The sequence below is a fragment of the Pogona vitticeps genome, chromosome 1 (assembly GCF_051106095.1).
Source record: "Pogona vitticeps strain Pit_001003342236 chromosome 1, PviZW2.1, whole genome shotgun sequence".
Classification (NCBI taxonomy): Eukaryota; Metazoa; Chordata; class Lepidosauria; order Squamata; family Agamidae; genus Pogona; species Pogona vitticeps.
In genome coordinates this window covers 250,883,202-250,907,481 of record NC_135783.1, presented here as the reverse complement: position 1 = coordinate 250,907,481, position 24,280 = coordinate 250,883,202, and the positions used below count along the sequence as shown (strand labels likewise).

At 40.8% G+C, this 24,280-nt stretch overlaps 1 protein-coding gene and 1 long non-coding RNA gene across 11 annotated transcripts in view; one reads left to right on the top strand and one right to left on the bottom strand.

The window, feature by feature from the left end:
* The window catches only part of LOC144586038 (uncharacterized), a 208,650-nt gene that overhangs the window by 18,598 nt on the left and 165,772 nt on the right, over window positions 1–24,280 (top strand). The gene's annotated exons all lie outside the window — the stretch shown is intronic.
* CPT1A (carnitine palmitoyltransferase 1A) overlaps window positions 1–24,280 on the bottom strand; it is a 57,505-nt gene that overhangs the window by 22,439 nt on the left and 10,786 nt on the right. For 5 of the 10 annotated variants that reach the window (XM_020784094.3, XM_020784093.3, XM_020784095.3 and 2 more), the window contains 9 exons: window positions 22,472–22,625; window positions 18,793–18,932; window positions 16,698–16,869; window positions 12,802–12,903; window positions 9,102–9,239; window positions 8,092–8,169; window positions 6,801–6,908; window positions 4,485–4,572; window positions 77–272 (listed from right to left, as the gene is read on the bottom strand). In XM_020784094.3, coding sequence (XP_020639753.1) covers window positions 77–272; window positions 4,485–4,572; window positions 6,801–6,908; window positions 8,092–8,169; window positions 9,102–9,239; window positions 12,802–12,903; window positions 16,698–16,869; window positions 18,793–18,932; window positions 22,472–22,612 — 1,163 coding nt within the window. In that variant the 5' untranslated portion in view covers window positions 22,613–22,625. Of the gene's footprint in view, window positions 1–76; window positions 273–2,338; window positions 2,604–3,911; window positions 3,997–4,484; window positions 4,573–6,800; window positions 6,909–8,091; window positions 8,170–9,101; window positions 9,240–12,801; window positions 12,904–16,697; window positions 16,870–18,792; window positions 18,933–22,471; window positions 22,626–24,280 lie in introns of those variants that run through there. The other 5 variants (XM_078383597.1, XM_078383596.1, XM_078383594.1 and 2 more) reach the window with 3 other exon arrangements.

Below are 24,280 nucleotides of genomic sequence, written 5' to 3'. Positions count from 1 at the left end.
AAATGTACCAGTAAAAAATGTTTAAAAGTGAAAGGAGATCCAAATTAATTTTCCAACAGCTTTGGCATTTTCATACCTGTCTCCTGCAGTAAGGGCAGCCAACTTTTCTTCACCAGGCTGGGGCTTGGATTTGTCATCTAGAATCCACTGCATCTGATGTTCGATCTCCCGAGGTCTCAGCAGTCTGCCATCATAGTACAGCCATATTTTGTAATAGCATCCTTTATGGTACACAACAATGTGTTTGCTGTCTTTTATATGCTGGATAGTGTCTAGAATTGCAACCCAAAGTTCGGAAATGAGCCAGAATTTCCATAATGTACAACTTTTAACCCCCCCCCCCCAAAAAAGCTCAGCTCCAAACAATATCCCTTGTTAAACCATTTGCTAAAATATTAACTAATTTACAGACAGGCAACTAGAATACAGTGGTGCCTCGCATAACGGGCGCCTCGTTTTACGACGAATCTGCATAGCAACGATTTTTTTGCGATCATTTTTGCGATCGCATAACAATGTTTCTAATGGGAAAATATCGTTTTGCGATGATCGGTAAACTGTTTCACTTACCGATTTTCGCATAATGATGTTTTCCCAACAGCTGATCGGCGGTTCCAAAATGGCCGCCGGGTTAAAAAAAATGGCCGCTCGCTGTGTTTTCACGCCCATTTCTCGCTTACCGGGCAGCGAAAATGGCAGCCGTATGGAGGATTTTCGCATAAAGGTAATTTTTTCGCCCATAGGAACACATTAAATGGGTTTTAATGCATTCCTATGGGCTTTTTTATTTTGCATAGCGACGAATCCGTATAGCCACAATTTTGGCTGCATGGATTATCGTCGCTATGCAGGGCACCACTTGTATGTTTGATCATCATATTAAATATATTAATTTTAAAAACATGTTGCCCATTTGTTCTTTGGTTTTTTAAAAAAATCTCTTACATGCATACGCACATATATGAAACTTTATTTTGCATACCTTAACCGTTCCACTAAATTCTTGGAATCTCAATCGCTGAGTGCGCCCAGTGCTGCCAACTGGCCAAGCAGCACTCAGAAAGTGTATACCCGCTTGCAGAGACTCTCATGTGAACAAATAGTCCAGAACAGTGGTGTCCAATGGCCTAAGGAGAGGCAGGATGAGGAGCTTCCCCTTGCCCGGACTACATGCCAACTGTGGTTCAAAAGTACATGTATATAGTTCTTTTCAATATTCCCGGGTTACTCATTTTTAACTGTTATGGGAACGATTCAAGCACTCACTGACTGAGAGGTGACACAGTCCTCTTAAGGAATTTCGTCACTCCCTTCTTTGAGTAACTTGGAAATGGCTCTGTGTCAAAATTGTACTCAAATAAAATTTTACAAGTTTCGACAGAAAGCTAGTTTATAATCTTCTCTGTCGTAATAACTTTTGACACAGAGAATGATTTATGTTCAAATATCACTGGAGGTGAAACAACTCATACCCAAGCACTTACTACTCCACAGCCAAAGTCCTATTGGTGTTCATGTAAGGACTGTGCAATTTGCCATGACAAATTACAAGGTGATGAGGTGCTGGAGCTTGGTTACCTACCTGACCGCACAACTGAGATGCACCCTGGCTCCTTGTTAATTAGTGGCAATTAGCCATACCAAGTAACACAAACCTTACATGAACAGCAACAGGATTCCACCCTGCATGTTCAGTTAAGAAAGGTAAATGCAACCATATTCCTGCAACAGAAGCGAAGGGTGAAGATATCAGATCTTTCACCAAGATGCAGAAAAGTAACACTGAAGTCAAATATTAGACAGGAAAATCACTACTTCCACAGAATACTGCTATTTGACATTTGGATGTAGTGTTAAATTTTGATTATTTCCCCATCAACACAAGAATAACATGCTAAATAAAAGTGAATAGAAACAAAACATGAAATATAGTTAGAACATCATCAGTGATTGTTGATTACTGAGAGAGTATCCAAAAAATGAAGGCTTTTTATTAAGAAAAAATAAAATGGGCAAAATGTTGACAATTTACTCCAGATTAATGAATGTTATGAAGTACTACATGATCTTTTGTAAGGTCCACTTCAATGATGCATTATGATCCATTTCAGTCTGGTTTTAATAATGAAGTTCCACATGACATTTTGTCATTAAATGATCTGACATCAGAACACTCAATAGAAGTTATCCTCCCCCAAATCAGAGTCACTTTCTTCTTATCACTAGGAAATCAGAGAACCTATTCAACCTATTTTTGGGTCTCAGAGCTGGAATGTTACTTCTGAAAAATAACTCATTATTTTACTTGGGGCTGCACCATGGAAAAGTAATTGTTATCTTTGGTTTGAATATAGTTTGTGGTGCTACTTGTTGTAATGCTTGCCTTAATGTGGAAGCTTTCCAGAATGGGTGGGTGTATTCCTCTTCTGTTTTTTAACTGTTTTAACTTCCCAGAGCAGATGCGTCTTTGTCTTCTGCTGCTGTTGCTTCTTACGCTGAAATTCTTATCACTTTACCCAGCAATGTGATGTCCTAGCCAGTACATGAAAGGTGGGCAATTCACGGCAACACATTCTGTAGTTGCTAGAACTACAGATATTGTCCTAAATAAAGCAATATGGAGATCAGTGCCCTAGGCTGCAGCAGCACTGGACTTTTTTTTAACAGTCAAAAAACAGAGCAGGGCACACTCTACCATCTTTTCACACTGGAGTAATAAGCAAGGGGTTCTAGCTTTTTGTAAGAGGTTATCATCCCGGGTGTATGGCTCTGTTCGCCTCTTTACTCAGAAACATAAGATGAGGAATTATGGGTAAGACTATTATTTTTAACATAATATGGAAAAACTCTATTCCACAGCTTTGCTGGCTCCATCATGTCTGTCTCACTGAAATCAGAGTTAAATAAAGCTGAGCCTGTAAGTGCATGTAAGCAAAGGGTGGAAAAGAAGAGACGCAGGACTCCACTTTCCCCATTGCAATATGGCTCATCTACAAGATTTTAGTCAAACACAAGACAGAAGAAATAATGATTAGATAGCATAAAAGTGAACAATTCAAATGGGTCTGAAATGATTCAATTGTGATATTATTCCTCCAAATCTACTCCACTACATGAAGCACACAACACAGGAGAGCAGAACCAATCCTTTTTGCATAAAGCATTATTTTCATTTTTTTTTTTAAATTACTAGATCGGTGCAATTTAATGTTTTTAAGTTTTAATGCTGTACACCGCCCAGAAGCCACTGGCAATGATGCGGCTAAAAATATTGTAAATAAATAAATAAATAAATAAATAAATTTTAATCAGTTTAAGCAAACTGTGTCTATTCATGGTGGCAGCAGATAGTACTTGGATTCTGTAATGCGGTTCCATCAGGTGCTTACTTACACCTCATTCCCTCCCTCCCTTCCCCCCTTCTTATTTTTGTCCTGCTGGTTACCCCAAACTTGACTCTTTAGGATGGCTTCTACTCATACAGTACTTGAAAATTTCTACATTTCATATTCTATCGATTTGTCTAGAACCACTCTTTTCAAAGTGTATTTGTGAACTGCATTACTTTTCAGCTCCTTTAATGTTTTCATTTTTACTGTGTTATATATATAACTTTGAATGGAGCTTTGGCAGGAGAGATTTGGTAGAGAAAAAAGACGAACACACTTAAATCATTTAACAAACACCTCTTCAGGAAAACATGCACAGGAATTTCTGAGAAGATATAATGAATGGAAATCACTCATTATTTTGAACCATTCCGCTTAGTAGCTAGTTCACAGTGAAATGGCTCATAACTTCATAAGAACTGGACCTTGTAGTGCAAACATTATAGGCTAAAATATTCTGTTATGTATACAAAAGGTCAGGATGCAAATAGGGCCAATATATTGACAGGACTAACACTATACCTGTCTCTGTGCCCGGTATACGACTAGTGTTGAACAAACGTTCATACTGAGCAGAACACATTGGGATGGTATTGTAAATCATAAGCTGAAAGGAAAAAAGGAGAGTCAAAAAAACAAACCAACCCCACACAAAGATTTCAAACAAGGAAGCTGTGAAAAGTGTGAATTCGCCATTTAGGATAAAGAAGGAATGGAAACCAAGAGGACCCAAAACTATGGAATCAAAAGTGATAATGATCACACACACACACACACCAAGAGTCCCTATTTGGTAGGAAATCATTTTCTAGTAGCCCTTTGTTGTTGTTCTTGTTTTTAAAAGGAAAGAAACAGGTAAAGACATATCAGACCACAAGCTGAGGTTGTTCATTTTCAAGTACCGAAATATTTTAAATGTGGTTGCGGATTTCCTCAGTAATTTAATACTCATTTAAACTGTACAGTACAGTCCATTTTCCTCAGGCTATCTATATTGTCAATATAAACACTTGTTATTAGCATGATACAGTCATGGCACTACTGCACACTTTTTGGTTTTTCTGATGTTCTTTTTCTTCAGCTGGTTCTTCTTACCTGTTTCCTCTCCTGGAATACGGGAGGTATTAAACACTCTTTCCCACTGAGCTGAACAGAGTGGAACAGTGGATCCCATCAGAAGAATCTATGCCGCAAAGGTGTGTTATAATTGTGTTTTATAGATATATGTTAGCACGTGAAGAGAAAAAATACATGTGAAAGTCAGAGTGATGGTCAGTAGATCTGCAATTCTAAGGGCTATTTCACACTAGGGAAGGTTTCCCACATAGAAGTAATATCCAAGACAGAAAAGTAATGAAGGTTCCATGTAGTTCATGACCTGTCTTTAATGCATATTAAAGTGTGCCTCTGCATCTTTTAGCATATCGATGTAATTTCCTTGTAAGACACACTGTCTGGTGTGAACCAGCTTTCAGAATGTCAGCATCCAAAATATCTTTCTATTTTTTTCTTCTTAAACCTCTTTCTGGTCTATCAATGGCACAATCTATAGCATGCCTCATACTATTTAAACTGCCAAACACATTCCAAATTTCTTCTCTCTTCATTCTTTTCTCAAACATAAAATATTGCATCAACTAGAACTGGGCTACCACTTAGATTTTTCTAATCCTTTGCATATCACCATTTCCTCAACCAGGGGTCACTTTCAAACAACATTTTGCAAGGTATTAGTACAGAACGCCACTTTTCTTGCCCCTAAAAAGACTAATAAAATATATCCCGTAATGAAACACAAAAATCAAGTAAAAGAAAAAGGGTTGCTTAACATTAAGACAGTCCATTCAGGGATATTAATTTGAAATGTCATAGCACTAACCATGCCACAGTTCCGCACAGTACACTCCATAAGGAAAGACATGGTTCAGTGGCACAAAAGGTAACAAGAAAGGACCATTAAAGACATCATTTTGAAATACATGCACATCATCCCATTCATTTTCATTTGTTTGTATTGTACTAACTACTTATATTATTGCCTTGTTACTGTATTGTTTTGTCTTTATATTTTGTTTTACTGTATTGTGTAATCCACTCTAAGTAGCCTGAGTTGCCAGATGGTATAGAAATTAATTAATAAATTTAATTAATAGTCTTACATTAAGCCATTCTCCTGCTCAGCAATTTTACAGAAAAAAACCTCCCATATTGTTTCCAAATGAAACTTCCTTATGAGTTTAAAAAACAAACAGTTTGAGAGATTGGCAGAAGAGTGGCTAAATAGTGAACACATAAAATAACTTATCTGGCATGCAGAGTACTACAAATTCTATTAATGACCCAGAATTGTGCTTTTTTGAATAATCAGCATTTAATCCATAAATGGATAGTGCAAAATTCCAATCAAAAAATTAATAATCAAATATAAATGCTATGGCCTGCCTCCAGACATAGGCTCACTAGAATTATGTTGGCATTAAGAAAAGGGTGGGGTGATTATTCATTCAACACTGTCCTTCCCACCAAAGATATAATACCACCAGCCCCAACTGCTTTGGAAGGCCAGGGGATGTTTCGTAGCCTGGCAATTAAGAAGTTCCAAGAGCTCTACAGAAGGGGCAGAGGGAACACAGCACAACAGGAAGAGTCACAGCAGAGCAGTTTCATGGGCAGTTTCACCTCTAGGATTTAAGAGAAATATATCTAAGAATCACAGACCTTTACCTGGTTCTGAAACACCCAGATATGCAAAGTCAATTTTAAAATAGTTTCAATTACATTCAGTGACTGTTGTAAGAACTGTTTTTTATTCCTCCAATTCTCAAATGAAACTTAACAATTTCGGGTAAAGACTGTGGGTTTTAAAAAGGAATGTGATGAAGAATAACAATATTTGGATGAGAAGAGGTATTTCTGCATAGAAATACCACAACACTTCTGCTTTAGTTGAGGGTGTGGCTTCCTACCAAAATGTAGTATGGAGGTTTCAACTGCCAATACTGCTGTTTACTCTTTATTGCTGTGTATACCTCACAATCCTCCATAGCTGAGACACAAATAGAGCAATGGTTTGAAACAGAGTATATGGATGGGCTGTATGGCTAGCAAGAAACAGCATTGACTGAGCACGTCCAAATCACCCCAAGTCCATGCCCAAAGCTTTCAAAATGTTCATTGAGCACAGGGTGATAGCTCTTTGGTATCATAGAACAGAATTAGAACTGCCTTAAAGCCAGTTTTTATTTTCAGCAATTAGTCCCCAGGCAGTTCAACAACCTTCTCTTTGGGTTTGTTGGCTGTGAAAAGCATTTTCATGTCTTGTGCACATTTGACAGTATTCAATCCTACCAAGTCTTTTACAACAGGCAGCCTTACATACAGTAGCACCCTATTTCAGGAAAACTGACATACCGGCTGGATTTGTTGTCTGTCCAGTTTTCTTCTATATAGCAAGATGGCATGGATGGCATTGCCAGCTCTAGCTGCCTGAACAGAGGTAGGAGTAAAATACATGAAGTCCTAAAGGAGAAGGAGAAGAGATAGGACCAGACATTAGGAGAGTCTCACAGTTTGCTCACCATCAAAGCCGCAACAGATATACAGGATCCCATTTCTGCATGTTGATTGTAAGCTTTATATGTGTACATTTTCATTTTCTATAATTCCCAATATGACAACATGAGTAGTATTTAAGCTTGTTTCAACTTGGCTAGAAAATTACTAACAGATGGCTTTCTAATCTGCTCAAACCTATAGACGTCTATTGAAATGAGCATACATAGCTGAGTATGGGACTACAGTCCAATGTAGCTTTCGCTGAAATCCCCTCAGAAAACATCTACCTCCCCATTAATGAAAAAACATTAATGTATCTAATAACAAATGTGGTGAAAAGAAATAGTAAACTGAAACAGACACACCTGTTTCTGAATCCTTGAGGGGCTCTTGAGTATTTTGTTGAGGCTATTATGCATGCCCAAAGTGTTCCCATTAAAAAACAATACACAGAGAGAGACAAAAAAGTTCCAAAAGAGATAATGGCACAGAACTGGAACACTGTTTGACTCTGCCCTTCAGGATAATTATATGATAAACTCAGGGAAATACAAGATGTGGCCCTGGAGACTTGTGATCAAAATCCTTCAGAATTAATTTTTAAAAAAATATTTTTGAATGTTCTGAAGACTGGGGAGTTTATTTATTTAATATTTTTTTAAAATAAATAAAACATAGTTTCCAATCAACATGTTCTCCAGCACAGCTATGCATGATTGCTATGTAAGACTGTGGGAGAACAGGAAGAGGTTGTGGTGTGCTGTTGGGTACTTCCTGTACAGCATCTAGGAGATGAGAAGCGATATTAAAACTGTGGAAACACTGCAAGATCAAAGGACTTAAACATCACCTCCCCCAGCATCATTTCTATGAACTTAAAAGCAGCCACTGCTATTTTTTTTTAAAGGGAATAGAAGATTATGGTCACAATTGTCCGATACTGCATCTAGTCTTAGCACCTAAATGAGAGATCAATTGCAGCAGAACAAAACAAGAAGGATGTACAAGAAGCCCTCAAGACATTATTGGGTTGAAACTCCCATCAACCTTAACCAGCATAACAAACAAGTTGCCCATCCTTGCTTATAGAGAAAGCAGGTCTGTGGGAGGTATGGAAACACTGACAGAAACTGCCCCATTTGCTCACCATTGCAAAGTAATTACTGTTCACCATAATAGGTCCACGACTACGAAGGTAAATATATTCTTCCCACCAATCACTAACCTACAAAAAAAAAAGTATCAAATTTATTAATCTATGAAATTCACCAAGACATCAACAGAGACACCAACCCGTAAGTAGTTTCACTTTTGTCAGATACTCATATTTGAAAATGAAAACAACATGGAACCTATAGTTCTTGTCTGCTGATTCCAGGCTGGACATGAATTTAAATAACTTGGTTCTGCTCTATTCCCTGCTAGCATGTTTGCCTAATAATATCCAAGGACACCTCCTCAATTTCTCTGAGAAAGAGAGGTGGGAAGCATACTGTCTTAGTGGATGTTTAACCCTGAATATTAGACGACTGCTGATGATTAGAGATGGGAGTACAGTATTTGTATTGATATACAAATACCCCCACACAGTTGGAGTTAGTGAGGGTCTGGCCCCCTGGAGCCAAACCATCCACTCATGCGTCAGCCACCGCCACTGGTCCCGCTCTTTCTTACAATCGCTCCGGACTACCCCATCGGCTATCCACTCTTGGCAGAAGGAGGGAAGACAAGTCTGCCTGCAAGGCTGCTGAGTGGATAGCCGACCGGGCAGACCGGAGTGACTGGAAGGAAGAGCGGTGGCGGACGAGTGAGGGGATGGTCTGACCCCAGGGGACCAGACCCTCATTAACTCCAGCTGGGTGGGGGGTTATGAATACCCCCATCTCTACTGCGGCTCACTGAACAAGGAAACTTCTATCACACTTTCCCATTCAGTAGCAGGAAAATATGGTCTTATTTATCACCAGCTTCTCTTGCTAACTTGGGAAAAAATTTCTAATAAGAATATATAATACTAGTACAGTATATTAACTAGTATACTAACACGCTGAAAATCTTTTGCATCTGCTAAATAAACTTTTTTTTATTTAGAGAAATTTAAGAGAAATGTAAAATGTAACAATCCTTGGAAGCACTTGACTCAACTACTGTACTTACATAGTTTGTAGCCCACCAGGATTTCAGCTTCAAATACCACTGTAGCTTTGGTCCCAGATTTATTGCAAAATCTTTGCCAAGACATTCCATCCTTTTAAACTGTTCATCATTCATAAGTGGATGGACCGATTCCAAATACTAGAAACAATAAGGAGAGAAGACCTGACGTCAATACAGCGAAGTCTACAAAAACCACCTCTTCCTGATTCTCACTCTATTTATATTCGTAGTAGTAGTACTTCACAAGACAGCAGCAGCAACAGCCGCTGTTACATGGTATGACAAAGAGGCAAGGCCCTAGGAGCACAGCTTGTTGGTACTGCAAGCCACCAGTGTGGTGTGGAGTGCTGGGCAGTCAAAGGCACTCTGCAAGTGGAAGGTGGACAACTTACAGTCTGAACCTCTTACATTCAAGACCAGAAAAAAAGACCTCGTGGCAGCACTCAGACCACTTGACTACAAAAAGACCACTGAAGCAAAGCACTGAAGGAGGATCAACATCATATTCCAGAAAGACAACAGCAGACTGGGAATGAAAGTATTGGCAATGGCATAAGAGAGAATAGTAACAAGGTGGAAAAGAGTCTCATTCCAGCTTGCTAAACTATGCTCCAAACAACCAGGCCTTTATCTCTTTCCAATAATGTATTTCACACAAAATGGTCAATTCTACTGCAAAGGGGAAAAGACACCTCTCTCATATTTGCAGAAGCTTGTATTTCAAGAAATATAGACTGTTAAGTAGTTACAATTTAGATTGTAATTTATAATGTAGACATTATATTGCATTTTTCAAATAGCCATATTTAAAGAGGCAATAACCTTCTTTCTTCAAGAACACTGTCTACAACACCGCCTTGTCCACCTTTGGCAAGAAGACCAGAAAGATGGCTGACTGGTTCGAAGCCCATTCGGAGGAATTAATGCCAGCCATTGAGGATAAGAGAAGAGCTCTAGCTGCATACAAGGCCTGTCCTAGTGAGTACAACCTGCAAGCTCTTCGAGCCGCTCGTAGCCAAGTCCAACAGGCTGCCAGGAGATGCTCCAATGACTATTGGCTTCAGCTCTGCTCTCAGATACAGATAGCAGCGGACACAGGTAACATCAAAGGAATGTATGATGGTATCAAGCAGGCCTTAGGTCCATTACAGAAGAAATCTGCTCCCTTGAAGTCTGCTACAGGTGTGATCATCCAGGACCAAGCACAGCAGATGGAACGCTGGGTGCAGCACTACTCCGAGCTATATTCCAGAAAGAATGTAGTAACCGAAGAAGCATTAAATAACATTGAGTGCCTGCCTGTCTTGGAAGAGCTGGACAGCGAACCAACCCTAGCAGAAATAAATGCGGCCTTGGATTCCCTCACCTCCGGCAAGGCACCTGGAAGGGACAACATCCCTGTTGAAGTGCTGAAATGCGGTAAGGAGATCATCATCACCGAACTGTATGAAATCTTTTGTCTCTGCTGGAGGGAAGGTGGAGTACCACAGGACATGAAGGATGCAAACATTGTCACATTGTACAAGAACAAAGGTGACAGGGGTGACTGCAATAACTACCGTGGTATCTCTCTTCTTAGCGTTGTATGGAAGCTGCTTGCCCGTGTTGTGCTGAAGAGGCTCCAGGTGCTTGCAGACAGAGTCTATCCAGAATCACAGTGTGGATTTCGAGCTAATAGATCCACCACTGACATGGTATTCTCCCTCCGACAGCTGCAGGAGAAATGCAGGGAACAACAACAGCCACTCTTAGTGGCCTTCATAGACCTTACAAAAGCATTTGACTTGGTTAGCAGGGATGGCCTTTTCAAAATACTTCCCAAGATTGGATGTCCACGTCTCCTTAACATCATCAGGTCCTTCCACGATGGAATGAAAGGCACTGTAGTTTTTGACGGCTCAACATCAGATCCCTTTGACATCCGAAGCGGAGTGAAACAGGGCTGTGTCCTCGCACCAACACTTTTTGGGATCTTTTTTGCTGTCATGCTGAAGCATGCCTTTGGAACTGCAACAGAAGGTGTCTATCTCCGGACTAGATCAGATGGAAAGCTCTTTAATCTCTCTAGATTGAGAGCGAAGACCAAAGTCCAACTGAAATGCATGCGGGACTTCCTCTTTGCAGACGATGCAGCCATTGTTGCCCACTCTGCTGAAGACCTCCAACAACTCATGAATCGTTTCAGCAAGGCCTGCCAAGACTTTGGACTAACAATCAGCCTGAAGAAAACACAAGTCATGGGCCAGGGTGTGGACTCACCTCCCTCTATTACCATCTCCACACAAGAATTGGAGGTTGTTCATGACTTTGTGTACCTTGGCTCAACCATCTCTGACACCCTCTCTCTAGATGTCGAGCTGGATAAACGCATTGGCAAAGCAGCCACCATGTTCTCTAGACTCACAAAGAGAGTATGGCTCAATAAGAAACTGACAACACATACCAAGATCCAGGTCTATAGAGCCTGTGTCCTGAGCACACTCCTGTACTGCAGCGAGTCCTGGACACTTTGTGCCCGGCAGGAGAGGAAGCTGAACACCTTCCATATGCGTTGCCTACGACAGATTTTTGGTATCACCTGGCAGGACAGAGTTCCAAATAGAGTAGTCCTAGAACGAGCTGGAATTTTCAGCATGCATACATTACTGAAACAGCGACGTCTACGCTGGCTTGGGCACGTTGTGAGAATGGCCGATGGTCGGATTCCAAAGGATCTCCTATATGGAGAATTAGTGCAGGGAAATCGCCCCAGAGGGAGACCACAGCTGCGATATAAGGATATCTGCAAGCGGGATCTGAAGGCCTTAGGAATAGACCTCAACAGATGGGAAACTCTGACATCTGATCGTTCAGCCTGGAGGCAGGCAGTACATCACGGCCTCTCCCAATTTGAAGAGACCCTTGTCCAGCAGGCCGAGGCAAAGAGGAAGTCACAAAAGAAGCAAAACCAGGGAGCTGGACAGGGGACAGATTGGATTTGTCTTCAGTGTGGAAGAGATTGTAACTCTCGAATTGGCCTCCTCAGCCACACTAGACGCTGTTCCAAGTCCTCCATACAGAGCACGCTACCATAGTCTTTCGAGACTGAAGGATGTACTACAACCTTCTTTCTACAGATATTCTCTGAGCTGCACTGATAAGATCAAGGTAGTGTCCATTCTTTTATATGTCAAAACTTACATATTAACAGCATTACAAGATTTCGTAGGACTTTGAAATTATGTGCTATCTGCTGCCTTCCTTTTATTTTCCATGAGGGGGAAAAATCCTGGTTTTTATGAACACTTGCTATTATGGTCTCCTATCTGAGATAATAAACCTCTTTCTCCAAACATATAGGCACTCCCTGCCATTCATTAGTGTTTGAAATAATGTTCTAAGAACAAAGTGCAGTGGGGGGAAATCTCAAGGCTCCAAACCACTTAGAGATTGAGGACAATGCAGACTCAGATAAAACCATGGCAATTTAAAGACTCTGAATATCCTGCCTGTAGAGATACAAGATAAAACAAGGGTGTGCCACTTCGACTGATCCTGATTTCATTGTAAGTGGATGAGATATACCTTAATCTAGAACTGAGAAAAATCAAATAACACGTTAAATTTTTACAGATGCATGTTTTTGGAACAAATCAAATCAAGTCTGGCATTTCACCTGAATTTACGTTTAGTGCAGAAAGTTTCAAAATAGGTAACCCACCCTATTTACAGTATCCCTGACAGCTGGAAGAGGAAGACGTGGCAGAGATGTCTGGAAACTATACAGCATTGGTTTGCGACCTGAGAAAAGCTTCACTAGTGTCTGAAAATAAAAGAGAAGAAAATAACATTTTGCAGATCAGCACTAGCCATGTTGGAACTCATTCATAAATGTGCACATAAACCTTTGGACTTACTTGATGGAAGGTGACAGTCAAAGGGTCCGTTCAAACATGCATCTCTTTACTATTATTAACCTATAGCTTTTAAAACTCAGAGGAGTTATCCTGCCTCTAAATCCACAAAGCCTATGGATTTTCATCAAACTTCAGGCACATGTAACATTAACATCCCTCTTACATCCCATAGCCTTGTCTTTCCATTGTAAACTCTCAGGAATAGGGACCTCACTAAATCTTTAAGGTGCCATGCACATTAATGACAAAGTATAAATCAATAAATCCCGTAATCTTCTCCTGTTTCACTGAAATGTTCTTGGTATCATAAATATCAGAATACATAGAAAAAGGAACTCAGCATTCAAGTCTTACATGTTTAAATTTGCAGAATTAATTTACCATATTTTTCCATGTATAAGATGATACTTTTGTCTAAAACCTTTAAACTAAAAATTGAGAATCATCTTATAAGCAAGCTGAGGAGAGAACGAAAACAAGTGGAGGGGGGAAGGGTCAAAGCGATCCTGCCACACTTTGATCCCTGCTTTCCCCCTCCACTTGCTAAGCCTTGTGGAGTTTAGCAAAAGGAGAGGGAAAGCAGGGATCAAAGGACTACAGGCTTGCTTTGATCAATGCTTTCCCTGCCACTTCCTAAGCCCCACGGGGCTTAGCAAAAGGAGGGGGAAAGCAGGGATCAAAGAACTGCAGGATCGCTTTGTTCCTGCAGCCCTTAGCTTAGCAAGTGGAGAGGAAAGCAGCGATCAAAGCGATCCTGCAGCCCGTTGATCCCTCCCTTCCTCCTCCTTTTGCTAAGCCCCATGGGGTTTAGGAAGTGAAAGAGAAAGCAGCAATCAAAAGTGATCCTGCAGCCCTTTGATCCCTGCTTTCCCCCTTATTTTGCTGTGCCCCATGGGGCTTAGGAAGTGGGGAGGAAGCAACAATCAAAGTGATCCTGCAGCCCTTTGATCCCTGCTTACCCCCTCCTTTTGCTATGCCCCGTGGGGCTTAGGAATTGGGGGGGAGGGGAAGCAGCAATCAAATTTTCTAATTTGGGGTTAGAAAAGTAGGGGTCATCTTATACATCAGGTTGTCTTATACACATAAAAATACAGTAAGTGTATGGGGAAGACAATCTCATCTCTACACTGAAGAATTCTGAAGGCTCTTAAATCAATTATTTCCACAGAAGGGGGAGGCACCCTGCTATTTCACAATGGAAGAAATGTTTAACATATTCACAGAGTGACCTTTCAGTGTCAAGTATTTTTCTATATTCAACATACATACACAAGTGCAGCTACTGAATTACTACTTCATCGGATTCTTGTCAAAAATGGACGTACCGTATTTGCCAGCGTACAAGGCAACCGGCCGAATAAGACAACCCCCCCCCCAACAGGAAGAGCCTGGGCGGGTGGAGGCAGGAGAAGGAGGAGGAAGAAGAGGGGAAGCGGGGGTGGCGGGCGAGCGAGCACGCTGGCTCAGCAGTGGGAGGTGAGGAAGAGGGCAAGAAGACGAGTGGGCGGTGGCAGGAGGAGGAGGAAGAGGGGAAACGGGCGGGTGGCGGGCGAGCGAGCGCGACGCTGGCTCAGCAGCACGGGGCGGCAGGCAGCCCGGTGGCGGGCTCTGGCCGCTCCGGCATGGCAGGCTGTGCTTCCCTCCCTCCATCCAGACCAACTGCCTGCCTGCCTGCCCGCCTGCCTTCCTCCCCGGCCAGCGCATCACTCACTTAACGGCGGTGGCTCCTTCCTGGCTCAAATGAAGTGCACCCAGCGTACAAGACGAACCCCCCCCACTTGGAGGCATGTTTTTTGGGCCCAAAAAGTCATCTTGTACACCGGCATATACGGTAATCCTGGTTTACAGAGAGTTCTACCCAGGTGTCCAGTTGATGGATAGATGGGAACAGCCACAGTACAATAGACTTTTCCTTTTGTCTCCATGTAGAAATTTTCTCTAATATGGCATGGCATTCAGTAGTCCTTTCCTGAAAGAACAGTTGTTGGCTTACAGCTAGCACGGTTCTACAAATAACACGCCTTTATTACAATATGCTTGTTTGAACTGAGGTGTTCCCAGCCTCAATTCCTGCTTTTAAGGTGTGTCATTGGACCAGAGTGAAAACTCCGCCTCTGAGGTCCGCTGGCCTGCAGCCTCCCCCCTCCAATCACACTGGCCAATAGGAATGAACCAGTATGATCTGGCTGAGTGCCAGGCTTCCAGGGTTCCCTGCAGTGCAGCCACAGGGTGCGGTCATCTTGAAGCCTTTGAGGACCGCTGCAGGACCTGGCTGCCACTCTGGCCACAATACGGGTACCCTGGTAAGTCGGGGTTCCCTTCTACATCACAGAAAGGATTATATTCAGTTTTGTGAACCTTTGTAGAACACACTCATTCTTATACCATGAATGGTGATTAACAATGTCAAAAGAGTATCTTAAGGCTCTTTAACCAAGAAAACTCAGACATGTTAGAAAAACAAAATCCAAAAATTATGAAAAAAAGGAGGCTTAGAAAAAGTTCAACCTTGTTTAGTGACACAACCTAGAAAATAAGCCAGTTAGGCCAAATCTCAAATTTTTGTGAATTTCATTTCCGTCAAAGAGAAGCAGCATTAGTTGTCCTTCTCAACATGCTCACCATTTCAGTAACAATGATAAATGGCAATATCTAGGAGCAAAACATATTAGTCATAGCTGGTCACACCATTCAAGCTTGGCATTATTAAAGAGAAAGAGAGAGGCTCAAATGTGTTGAATTTACAGGACATGCCAAAATCCAGCCAAAGAAAATGCTAAGCCATGTTGACATGATGCTCCGTACCTTACTCTTGGAACGGAGCCTTTTTTCCATATAAGAAAGCTCTTGGAATCATATTGGAAGAAAACTACCAGCGATTTCATTTGCAACTGGTACCTATTTCCCAGAGAAGTATATTGAACATACTAGTTATTATATTCTAGCTAACTTCCTTTGATAGTCAACCAATATATGCAATAAACATACTGTAGATAAGGCACTGGTTTATTAAGTCTTGCTAGTCAGTCTGAAGCTTTTCATAACCTGGTGCTCATCAGATATGTCAGACTACAGTCCTAGAATCCTGAACACAGCATAGTCAAGGTTTGAAAAGCTACTGCAGCTAATACCTCTCTGGGGCAATTTACAATAAGCTCAGAAACAAAGTGAGATTTTAAGTAACCATATCTTTTTAACAAGAAGGAATACTCTTCTCATAACTGCCTCTTCCATCAAAAACGAAATGAAAATGCTTCCTTCTTCAGCTTTCTTTTTTCTGGACTGAGTTACTAATCCTTTTAATCTTAATGACAGCTTGTGTTTCAGTATTTGGAATAGGTGGACAACATATGACCCACAGGCCACGTGAGCCCTCCAGAGACATTTTTGCAGCACACACCCAAGAGCCCCAGAAAGTTTTAATGTTTTTAAACAAAAATTGGTCAATTTCTGCTTCCTAGAGGCCTCGTCTGAATAGTTTTACCTCTGAACCCGGGGAGGGGGAAGGATCTCCCTAACGCTCTGTACCCCGAAATGTTTTTTAAAAAAAGGACATATCTATGTTTCCACTAAATACTAAAAGAAAGGAAGAAAAAGCAAGTGGGGGGGGGAAATCAACCCCTGGAACAACAAAGGTACCACAACAAATATTGCCAGACAAGGGCTATTTCAATTTCAAAATATGGTAATTAAATCTTACCATCCATATCCTGGTACCTGTGGACATTTTGCCATGTTCAGCAAACATCCAACCATGGTAGGAAAGCAGCATCTTTAGTGTGTAGCGCATTGAGAAAATAAGGATTACCCAGAGTCCTGTGCCAAAAAGAACACCACTGACAATACTCTGTGTTCGGTTGGACATATAGCCACTATGATGAGAGAGAGAGACAAGAAAGCATATCAAAGAATGTTGAGAAAAATACAAAACAATTATTAACATAAAAGTGTCATTCTGAACACTCTCTCTCTCTCTCCCTCCCTCCCTCCCTCCCTCTCTCTCTCTCTCTCTCTCTCTCTCTCTCTCTCTCTCTCTCTCTCTCTCACACACACACACACACACACACACACACACACACACACACACACACACACACACACACACACACACACACACACACACACACACACACACACACACACACACACACACACACACACACACACACACACACACAGAGAGAGAGGGCTGAGTTGAAATGGCCCTTCAAGTCCACCACTTCATAATTAGTGGGCAAACTGGTATGGGGCTGTGAACACAAAGGAACAGCTTAAATGGTTACCAGAAGATGAGGAAGGGAAACACTATGCCAACCGTTTTCCATTTTAATTTCATTATAAAAGAGGGGGGCAGGAACTGAGCCTTTGCCGTATACCCCATAGCCTGTATCTCAGAGTCTCTCTTTGCACTTGGAATTTCTCTGCACATTCCAATTTACGAACCAATATTCTGAAAGCTTATATTTCATCTATTCCTCTGACAGAACTCAAAGCAGTGAATAGACCAAATCAACAATATAAATCTTAAAAGACCAAAACAAATGCACAGTAACAACAGTCTGAAAGGACACCAATCAATCAGATAAGGTAAAGAGACACCTAAATTATGTGTTAAAACCCAGATTATATAATTATTAGAATGAATATTTTTTGAAATATAAATTCTTAGTGTTCTCCTAAATTTTGTAAAACTTTACAAAAGCAGACAAATGGTCCTGAATGATAGTCTGCAATGTCTATGCAGTTTAAAAAATGTTTGGTATTGTCTATGTTTTCTACAACCACTTGCATCTTTAGACTCACTATGTATTAATTAAATGCTGTAAAGTGGTACTCATTTAAAAAGCATCTTTCTTCAAGAGAAACTTATACAGCCACCTGGCAGATATCTTTTGATTTGTATCCCTGCATCAAGCAGGACACTGGACTCGATGGCCTTACAGGCCCCTTCCAAATTCACTATTCTATGATAATGTGGGGAAGTCCCTAAAGGAAATTTTGCTGGAGTCAAGAAATACTTTTCTCCCTGTTCTTCTTCCCATAAAGGTTAGAACAAAACTGTCTGGTTTTTTTTTTACAGCATGGTTCAAAGTACTCATTATCAACAAAAAGAGAGAAGTGTGAACAAACTCAATGCCCATCCAGCCTAAATTATTCTCTAAATTATTTCAATCAGAGTAGAGGAGATGTGCAGCTTTCCACAACTGAAAATCTCCATTCCCCCACCCCTGATATGTTATAAATATTAAACATTACATTTCTTAAAGTTCCAGAGAGTTTGCTACTGTACCCAAGTATTTCACATAGCATATATGTATATGTGTGCACACACACCTTCCTTCTCCTTCAACATCACTTGCAAGGGAGCAGGAGGCAAATTAAATGGAGGCGCAGGTGGGGTGGAGACATTATGGGATGCAACATGAACAAGTGACATTTCACTCAGTTTTTCTTTTCCCAATTATTATCATTATTAACAACTCATTCTCTTTTGAGCCAGTATCTGCAAAAGGTAACATTCCAACCATGTCTGAAGAAGTGGACTTGTCTATGAAAGCTCACATCAAAATAAAGCAGTTAGTCTCCAAGTTGCCACAATATTTTTATCTTCTTTATTTTTTATTTTAGTTTTTGCCTGATATACTAGCATAGATTAACATGGCTACCTCTTCTGAATATTCTAACCATCATTAACACTTACTGGAAAAATATGATCATTATGTGTTACCAACCAGATTATATAATTATTAGAATAATGAATATTTTTAAAATATAAATTATCAGTGTTTACTTACGTTGTATCAAGGGTCCGGTTGATTTTTCCTATCAATCCCATGGAAGGATCTATTTTAGCATACATGGTTGACATAACTCCTACTACTACAATAAGCCAGCTGGACGGACTAGCAGGATAGACACCCGTGATGATGCCATTCTGGAAAGACAAGAATTCCATCATCATTTTCCTAGGTTCTGAAGCCTCTATTTCATACTTTCAGAAAACGTGTGTTAGGAACAATCTCAGCACACAGAAAGAAGTATCACACACTTGCAGACTAACATACTACACCAGCTGTCTTTACAGATTATCATTACATATAATTAGAAGTGCATTTTGTGAATGATCAGAAGTGCTCCTTACACACATTGGAGGCGGAATCCTCATACACTAGAAGGAGTTACATTGGTCCTGGCTGACTAAAGTTCTTTTACAAAGGCACATGCCAAAAAGACCTACAATACTCGTATTCTGTGACACTATCCACTGCAAGTTGAAAACATTGTCCCCCCCCCTTTTATAAGGGTTTGTTTCTTACAAACAAAAATTATATGGAAGAAACGCTATCCCAATAAATATGATTTCTGCAACTAGATGCTTCTCCATCCTGTATATTAGGACAAAGAATATCCATGCCATTTTTGGCAACCTACAATAAAGCAAAGCAGAAATGTAGGTGGCCCCATTTGGGAAAACTGTAAATGGCTTTCTCTGGGGTAGGGACACACTGGAATTCACTGGATCCAGGAAAACGTGTACAATATGAAAAATATACATGTTATTTTCTTCCACTTTTATTTCACCTTGTGTTTTCTGATTCTGGGTGTCTGGGTATAATGTATTTGATTTTATACAAGCATTCTTTTGCACATGGAGCGTTTTTCTTTTCAGCAACACACTGAGATCCCCACTGAGGTCAGGAAATACCTCACCTTTTATTTTACTTACTGCTTTCTGGCTCTTACAGTTTAGGTGGCAAAACACATTTGATTCTGCTCACACAAACACTCCTTTGAACATGGGATTTTTTTATACAGGATTTTTTGTTTATTTTAGAAAATAACGCAGATATCAAACAAACAAATTATTTAAACCTAGTGCCTAAAGGCTAATGCTGTACTGCTGAAAATCTGGTGATTCCCCACAGTTACAGAAGCTTATTTGGAGAGCTGGAAGCCTATTACAATGTAAACCTATGCCACCAGATAATTACAGTACATGTGCTCATAATTATAATGAACCATCAGATATTTCTCATGTGGACTGTCTCCTGCCATTCACAGGCATGCTTTAACAAGGAAAAAGGGTAAAGAAACTGCTGTAGGTGCACCTTCATAATTTAATCAGCTCAAGGATGTGGAGAGGATCCTTGGAGAGATGGAAGCCACCACATGCATGCTTCATTCTTGCCTCTCATAAAAGGAGCCCAAGGGGGACTGGGCAAATGAGTAAAAGGAGTCTTGTATGCCTCCCTGTAGCAAGGAAGGGTTCCAGCATGCCAAAGGAGGCAATAGCGAGATTGCTGTTGAAAAGGCTCTCCTTGAATCCCACTATCTTGAACAATTATTGCCCAATCTCTTTTGTTGCATTTTTGTGCAGAGTGTTGGAGTATGTGGTGACTTCTCAGTTCCAGGTGTTCCTGATGAGGCAGATCATCCAAGGATCCATTTCAAACCATCTTCAGGCCTTATCATGCAATGGAGACAGTTTTGGTCACCTTGGTGGACAACCTACACCAGGAAATGGACAAGGGAAATATGTCTTTGTGGGTTCTGCTGGACCTCTCTGCAGCTTTGAACACCACTGATCAAGGGCTCCTTCCAGGTTGTTTCTCTAGGCCAGGATTTGGAGGCACTGTTTTACAATGGCTCCGATCCTTCATGGAGGAGTGATCTCAGAGGGTGGTGATGGGGATCTCTTGTTTGCAATCTTGGCCATTGGTGGCAGTGTCCCTCAGGGTTCTGTCCCTCATGCCAAACATGAAACCTCTGCGAGAGGTTGCCCAGAGTTTTGGCATTCATTGTCACCAGTACGCAGATGACAGCTAACTCTGTTCCTATTTTAAACCAATGTCTGGCATCAGTAATGGACTGGATAAGGGCAACCAGATTGAAACTGAATCCAAACAAGACAGATACGCTCTAGATCAGTCAAAAGACAGATCAGGGTGTAGGGATTCAGCCTGTACTGGATGGAATTACACTCCCCCCGACAACTTAGGCTCATGGTTTGGGTGTATGCCTAAACTCATTCCTGAGCCTGAACGCTCAGGTTTTCACAGTGGCCATGAGTAAATTTGCCAGCTGCACTCATTCCTGGAGGTGTAAGATTTAGCCCTGGTGAAACGTGTCTTAGTTATATTGCAGTTGGATTACTGTAACAGATGGTCTTGGCAAATGGGGCAGAAACTTCAGCAGATTCAAAATGCTGCAGCCAGGTTACTGACCAGGGCCAGCTATAAGCAACATATCACTTCTCCATTACAACAGCTTAATTGGCTGTCAACCCACTTCCAGGCCCAATTCAAAGTGCTGGTTATGAGTGACCTATAACATCCAATACAACTTAGGCTATCTGAAATACCATACCTTCCCATATGAGCTTTCTCAGCTCTTCAGAGAAGGCCCTTCGCTCAGTCTCACTACTTTCACAAGCATGTCTGCTGGGAATGCAATAGTGCTTGTTCTTTAATTTCACTTTAATGCAATAATTTGTTATGGTCTTAGTCAGTTTTTTAATAGTTTTAGAGCCACCTTATTTGTCCTTTCAGTAGGAAAAGGCAGCATAAAAAAATCAGTCAGTCAGTCAGTCAGTCAGTCTAACCATGGGGAGCTGTGTTCCAAACCCTCTTCATTTCTCTCTACTAAAGCCCTTGTTAATAAAACTAAAAAATGAACACGTAAAGCACCTTCACTGCCTAATAAAGGTCTTCCACAGAGTCATCAGACCACAGAAGCACTTGAAAAACAATTCACAGAGGGTGCAGACAGGAAGAAAGTGGGGGTATCATACTGAAACAGTTCAAAGTTTGAGATCGAAAGCATAACTAGGGTGCTGTGAAAGGCAGAAGAAGTCAGATGCTGCATCTGTATTAGACGTTTAGAAGGAGCATGGAACATTTAAAAATAACATCTCCCACCTCTATGGTTTTGTTTAGAATCTCAACTTTTCCCCAGAGTGCTCAAAATGACATACACAACGTTCTGCCTCCTTCATCACCTCAGCTACTCAGTAAGAAAGACCTGGCCAAGACAAATTCATCTGAAGTTATCAGTAAAGCTTCCGGCCTCACTAGGAAATTGAATCAAAGTTCAGAATGTTTGTTGCTTTATAACTACGAGAGCTAGTCTCGTGGTCAAGCTAGTCAAACTGGACAGCTTTAGTCAAGCTGGACGATAATTTGTGCCTAGAACCAAACATGGAGGATGTACCCCTGTTGCTTCTGCTGGACTTTTTGGCTGCTTCTGCTAGCACTGGCTATAGTATTCTTCTGGACCTTGTCTAGGATGGGACCTGGAGAAACTGTTTCATGGTGACTCTAGTCCTTCCTGAAAAGGCAGAAGATTGTGGGAAAACAGTTATGCACCACCACCAATAGCTCTACACTGTAAAGGTTTTTCAGAATCTCTCATTTGCTGCATTGTATATACATAGCTCTGCACCAAGTACAGACTGAAGCCTGCAGGACGACTTACTTTGAACCTGATGAATTTCTTCTTCCAAGAGTAGAGACCAGACAGATAGATCTGCCTGAGAGCTTCATGGCTCATGCGCAGGTCAATTCCATCTGGGGTTACAGTAAATTGAAATGCAACGGCTTGATGTGCTTCTGCCATCGTTAGGCTATATCTGTCAAACAAAACAATTTTTAAAAATATAAGTGAAAGCCACTAACTTAGTGTAATACATTAACTATAAACAGGCACATAATGGATACTGCACAAACATCCACTGTATTTGTTTTTGCAGGTGTCAAATGTTGCAGTTGAACCACTCACTTCCATAGTATTCCAAACTGCATTGTAAATACGTCACATCAACCATGAAGAGCAACGTTTTCCCCCACAAAGGAACATTTACAACAGGATACCATTAAACAACAGCAACTGATGACAAGAATACTGTGCTCTGAAGCAACTGCATTATTCTGATAATACAGTAATCCCAAGATTATGAGAAGGGAGTAGGCAATGCAACTGCTTCCCATGACAATATTGCCCAGTTCTTGGAGAAGGTAAAATCACTGTGAACAGAGCTCCTCCAGGGGACTTTGAGCTCCCTACACTACTGAACAAAAGCAGCACATTGCCAGTGCTTAAACAGCTTCTGTGATTCCTGGTCTATTTCCAGGTATCTGTCAAAATGCTGGTGCTCACCTTGAAAGTCCTACACCATACTATGATATCTGAAGGACTGGCTGGCTACAGGAGCCTGCCTCAGCCTGAAAAACTCACTCCCACGTGAAATCATCACATGCAATGCAGGCAGATGAGAAAAGGAGAGACAAAATTTAACCTAAAGTTTGGGAAGCTTATTTTGTTCCACAGATAGCTCTCTGTTGTTGTTTTTAAATAAATCTCAAGACAAATGTCTTCAAGCTACCCCTGAAACTGATCCATTTCATACCTGAAGAAAGAATCAAAACCTCCCCCTAAATAACACTCAGTCCAACACCAACTCATGAGTCCAGAGCATCTTTTTAAGAGTCCACCAGCTGCCTTCTCGCCTTAGAAGAGGCAAATGACAACAGAAGAAGTACTTTCTGGTTGTAGCACATTGCTTATGATGACCTTTTAGCATCAGGGAAGCAACAGAGAATCAACCCAAAACCTAAAAGTATATAACAGTAGAACTAACAATAACCACCACCAAACAAAACAGTCCCAAAAATTCCCATCAAAATATACAGCTTTTAACAGAATAAGTACACAGTAACCAAATAACATTTTAACAAATTAATCAGATAAGGAAAGCCTCTCCCAACAAAGGGAAGAAATAGCAAAATAAAAGTCTCACACAGTCCCCTTTCCAATTCTAGATAGGTTTCTCCACATTTGATATTTAATAACTGTGCTTTTAAAAAAAAACTAATTTAGGGCAAATATTCAACTTCTTAAGAGAGAGAGAGAGTGCACGCGTCCCTGCGTGCACCAATCTTGAAAGACTGGAATAGACAATGCTGATAACTGAAAGAGGTCCAGAACTACAGCAATGTAAATTCTGCACAGCAGGAAGGTTTGGAGTAGGGAAGCTACTGGAAGATGAGCAAGAGTATAAATATTTTTATAACTGAACAATTACAACATGCCTATAACTTAAATTCAGTTCCTTAATTATGAAGGTATATTAATACTGACATATTCCCCAATACTGTATGTGTTTCTGAAAATAAGAGCTTTAATGTAGCAAGCAGAACTAGTGAAATGCTTTGCTATACTAGAATCAGACAATTGGTTTAAAAGGCGAAGCGCGTACAGTAAGAACCTTCACACTAACAAATATGC